The following is a 4,807-nucleotide window of genomic DNA, read 5'->3' on the forward strand; positions in this document are numbered from 1 at the left end:
TGAGAGAATGTGATTCACATTTTCAATATATTGAAGCAATTAGGTTTTGGGCCAATGGTGCCACTTATTGGCACATTTGCAAAACTGCCCAATATTGTCCAGAGGACATCCTAGCTGAATTAGGAACTCTATAGAATTGGGATTTTACAAAACAAAGAAAAAAAAGCATTGTACTTTTGAGGAATGTCAGGTTGACTATGAGAAGCACATGAGTAGCAAATGGACTATAATAGGAACTACACAAAGAACTGATATTACGTATCTTGGGTCAAATACAATTATTCAGCAGTAATTTTCTTCTTGTACAAGTCTTATCCTGAACAATTTAGAGGTAGGCCTTTATAATCAACCGTTTGTAGGAAACAACATTTTCACCAAAGTAAAACTAAACACAGGTAGAAAAATATTTAAAAGATAATATTGATGTATTAGATTTAATTATTTTCACAGTAATTCAGGTCATTCAAGAAATTAATCTTCCATTATCATAGTACAACTTATTTATTTTCATTGTAAAATTGATGAACGATTCACTTTGTCCCCTAAAGTTCGTCTTTGATCAGGCTATGTAGTTGTTCGTAGTCACAATCGCCTCCTTGTTCTGTCCTGATCAGTCTGTTGGAATCGACTCCTATGTTATCGAAGGCTGCTTTGCATTTGTTGATGTATTTATCGTAAGCATCAGGAGATCGGGCGAAGAAGAAGGCGAAGTCGGAATGATACCCGTAGTTGTAGTCCATGCAGGAGTACATGCAGGCGTAGTTGCTGTAGTCAGTGTCTAGGACTACCAGGGGTGATGGGAAGGCTGTTGGAGAAAGTGAATAAGGAATAGATATTGGCTGGTATGTACAGTATATACCCCTTAAAAGAATAGCTATACTTTTTGTTAACATCCATTGTTTCACCGAAAAGACTTAAATGTTGACTCACAGTTTTCGAGGTTGATCATGAGATGGGGGTCACCCAAGGGCATGGGCTTGAGTACGCCGGTTCTCCTCAGCAGGTTTCCTTCAGGAGTGATGCCAGCAGTCCTGACCTGGAAGCCTTGGCCATCTAATGAACAATTAAGGAAAAAATCAGTCATGAGTTATAATAAGTAATAATGAAAAAACAACATTTATCTGGGGGTTGAATGTTGAAATGTACAAGCTGATGAAATGTTCAACGTGCCTTCACACATTACCACTTAGTTATGATATAGATCACTCAGAAAATCAATGAAATTCCAATAAAAGCAAGATCTTACTCACCATAATCATAATGTATGCGAATACACTTTTTTAGGAGTTGATAAGGGTTCGTCGAAATAGCTTGCTGATACCAAACACCCCCGAACTGGGAATAAAATAAGAGATCGTTAATAAATGTGTTTTTTCGAATTCGCTTAGCGATACTCGTCTTTTCCCAATCAGTGAAGTCACAAAATGAAAATAATGTTAAAGTAAATTAAAAGTACGATACTCTTGTTTTACTTACGCTAGAATGTTTAGGCAGCTGAGCTTCCCAAAGGGTCTGTTCGTCAACTGCAGGACATTTCCCTTCGGTGACAAAGTCCGGGACTTCATCGGCCACCGCCATCGCCACAAACACCAGCAAGAGGATCTTTGTAAACATCTTGAATGAAAGAAGGTCAGCGTTGATTCTGTACTAGCAGACCCCACGGGCCTCTTTTATACCTTACGGGTTGAAAACAAGTAAGCAGGTGCCAATGACGAAGAGACGCAAGAAAATCTCCTTTCGTTTTATCCGTGAGCAGGGAATGACAAAGGCATGAGCTTATTTTTAGTTCTCCTTATTTACTATTAAATTACATGAAGATATATGAGCAAAATAGTAGGATATCATAAAATACAAAGAGAAATAATCAATAAAAGTACTTATCTTATCTGGCAATTCATAAACAAAAACCTGTTTGATAACAAACATAGACTTGGAGTTGTCCATTGCAAATTCGTTCAGTCTTTATTGAAGCCTCAAAAAACATTTCAAACTATTCATGTCATCAACTTCAAAATAATATAACCAGTATAAGTAGAGGTATTGTTAAAAAGTGGAGAAAGCTTTCTAAAACGCCATTAAGATATATCAATACGAAAGAATGAGATACTCATTAGGCCACGCCCACAAATGGAAGGATGCTCTACGCAGCATTTCCGCATAAAAGAAGCAAGTGTAACAGTTACACACACAGTGTGCTTAGACCAGCCATCACGTATACAGGATGCTTCGTTTCGTCTTTTTGGTTCTGGGATTCGTTGTATCGGTGATCTCCGAGGAGACTCCCGATATTCCGGAATTCTTGGAGAAAGGAAACTGCGCAAAAGTGGGAATCTTCCCCAAATTTGACCTAAGAAGGGTAAGTCGTTTTACAATCTTTATGTAATTTAGTTTGTTTTGAGGGACCAACATTTCATGCAATAATGTTTAGATTTGTAAAAACTTACAGACTACTGAACATTCTAAAATTCACTGATACAACAAAATACACAAAATCACACTATACATACATACACATATATGTATGTATGTATACACACACACACATATATATATATATATATATATATATATATATATATATATATATGTTTATATATATATATATATATATATATATATATATATATATATATATATATATATGTTTATATATATTTTACAGCATACACACACACATATATATATATATATATATATATATATATATATATATATATATATATATAAATATATATATATATATATATATATATATATATATATATATATATATATATTTATATATATATATATGTATATATATATATATATATATATATATATATATATATATATAAATGCACACACACACACACGCATATATATATATATATATATAGATATATATATATATATATATATATATATATGTGTGTATATATATATGTATATATATATGTGTGTGTGTATATATATATATATATATATATATATATATATATATATATATATATATATATATATATATATTCAGACATACTGTACATATGTAGTCTATATATATTATATATATGTATTGATATATACATATATATACGTATATTTATATATATATATATATATATATATATATATATATATATATATATATATACGGGATATACATGTAAGACAATTTATTAAAGTTCAATTTTAAATACAATGGCTACACCATCGCAAACTAATATGCGTTCAGGGGAAATTTTATGGGGTTGCATTCGAAAAATCAGAAAAACGATTTCATTAATCCACCTACATTTATAAGTTACATCTGATGACGCATAACTCGAATAAGCCTCCATTTCTTTTGTTGTGATAACACGAACGTTTAAGAATTGTTTGACGGAAATAGCATCATTACAGATAACTTTCCATTTCAGTACAGCGGGCGTTGGTACCAGACGGAGATCATTGAGATACCTTACCAACCCTATACGAGATGCATTAATTCCTTCTACGATTACTCGGAGCCCATGTACGGGTTCAAGCTCAGGACTGCTGGATTTTCCCCCGAGGGAGAGCACATGGCCTTAGAGGGAAAAGTCTACCCTACCAAGAACTTCCCCCCAAGTCACATGTTGATTGACTTCCCAACTGGTGAGATGCTATTTCCTTGATCTTCATTTGAACACATCAGAGAGACAATCTTCTCTACAAAATGAATATCAATCATCTGTTCCGAGAAGATTATTTGTTTAATCAATTTTCCTCTCTTTTCTAGTCATGGGATATCCATACGAAGTCATCGACACCGACTACGACACTTATTCCTGCGTGTATTCCTGCGTCGACTGGAACGCCTACAAGACCGAGTTCGCCTTCGTCTTTTCCAGGACTCCCGAGAACAACGGACCTGCCACTGCCAAATGCAAGTCGGTCTTCACCAAGCGCGGAATTGATTTCTCTAAATTTGTTGCAGTCCCTCAGACTGATGACTGCGTCTACAGAGCTTAAAAGCTTTCTATGGACGGATGATGACTTAATAGTTTCTTTATCTTCTTTTTAAAGTAATATGAGTGTGAACGATGATTGAAGTCCTGAAAGCACTTTCTGTTATGTAATGCATTATCAAAATATATTTCAAGTATTAGTAATTTATATTTTATTGTAATACTACCCTCTTGTTGGAGATAAAAAGAAATCTGAATCTGCCAAGTGTAACTGCACAGGTAAAAAAGGGAAAACCCAGTGTTTTCAATAGTCAAGAAAGTCCAAGCAAATATTATTCATTATCAAATATTATACACTGAAAGACTTTCCAAGTATATTTGGAGTACAAATGAAAAATTTCAAAGCTTGTACTTAATACTATATCATATTTGTGTTTTAAATAGAAAAAAACTATTAAAAAAGTAATAAAACAGTTAAGAATTAACTTGCTGAAAGAAAGCCTCCTCGTGTGTCCAGCTCCCAATGCTGTTAGTTCAGCATCCAGAGGTCACTCAGGCCTCTCATACCTTTGCAAATCTCTCTCTCTCTCTCTCTCTCTCTCTCTCTCTCTCTCTCTCTCTCTCTCTCTCTCAACGCAGCACAAAGGCAAGACCTCAAATGCCTCGTTGTTAAATTAATCCAGTTGATCATTATACTTGCAAAGATAGTAATTTAGAAAACAATATCTTTAGAATGCTAAAGTATACTTGATTTCACAAATGTTAATCTATTTTGCAAGAAATATAAAACACCGTAGAATGATTGCAACGCTTTATTCCTATTCATTTCTCTCTTATCCACACCGGAAACATTTTACAGTCGACAGATAAACAAGACAGAAATCAAAATTTTGGTAATA

General features: G+C 33.6%; 2 protein-coding genes across 2 annotated transcripts; one reads left to right on the forward strand and one right to left on the reverse strand.

The window, feature by feature from the left end:
• Nucleotides 1-420: 420 nt before the first annotated feature.
• LOC137638139 (crustacyanin-C1 subunit-like) lies at nt 421-1,638 on the reverse strand. Its single transcript, XM_068370228.1, has 4 exons — nt 1,477-1,638; nt 1,251-1,335; nt 931-1,053; nt 421-805 (listed from the first exon to the last, which is right to left on the reverse strand). The coding sequence occupies exons 1-4, from the start codon at nt 1,612-1,614 to the stop codon at nt 543-545; spliced, it is 609 nt and encodes a 202-aa protein (XP_068226329.1). The 5' UTR covers nt 1,615-1,638; the 3' UTR covers nt 421-542.
• Nucleotides 1,639-2,173: 535 nt separating this feature from the next.
• LOC137638137 (crustacyanin-A2 subunit-like) lies at nt 2,174-4,112 on the forward strand. The gene is made up of 3 exons (XM_068370226.1): nt 2,174-2,356; nt 3,399-3,615; nt 3,740-4,112. The coding sequence occupies exons 1-3, from the start codon at nt 2,222-2,224 to the stop codon at nt 3,970-3,972; spliced, it is 585 nt and encodes a 194-aa protein (XP_068226327.1). The 5' UTR covers nt 2,174-2,221; the 3' UTR covers nt 3,973-4,112.
• Nucleotides 4,113-4,807: the final 695 nt, after the last annotated feature.

Source organism: Palaemon carinicauda, chromosome 3, assembly GCF_036898095.1.
Source record: "Palaemon carinicauda isolate YSFRI2023 chromosome 3, ASM3689809v2, whole genome shotgun sequence".
Classification (NCBI taxonomy): Eukaryota; Metazoa; Arthropoda; class Malacostraca; order Decapoda; family Palaemonidae; genus Palaemon; species Palaemon carinicauda.

Excerpts from the sequence above, each read along its gene's own strand:
- LOC137638139 (XM_068370228.1), bottom strand. The coding sequence starts at position 1,614 with ATGTTTACAAAGATCCTCTTGCTGGTGTTTGTGGCGATGGCGGTGGCC. Across the intron at positions 1,336-1,476 it reads AGCTGCCTAAACATTCTAGC|TTCGGGGGTGTTTGGTATCA; the intron begins GTAAGTAAAACA and ends TTTTATTCCCAG. Across the intron at positions 806-930 it reads CATGATCAACCTCGAAAACT|CCTTCCCATCACCCCTGGTA; the intron begins GTGAGTCAACAT and ends TTTCTCCAACAG.
- LOC137638137 (XM_068370226.1), top strand. The coding sequence starts at position 2,222 with ATGCTTCGTTTCGTCTTTTTGGTTCTGGGATTCGTTGTATCGGTGATC. Across the intron at positions 2,357-3,398 it reads CCAAATTTGACCTAAGAAGG|TACAGCGGGCGTTGGTACCA; the intron begins GTAAGTCGTTTT and ends TTTCCATTTCAG. Across the intron at positions 3,616-3,739 it reads GTTGATTGACTTCCCAACTG|TCATGGGATATCCATACGAA; the intron begins GTGAGATGCTAT and ends TCTCTTTTCTAG.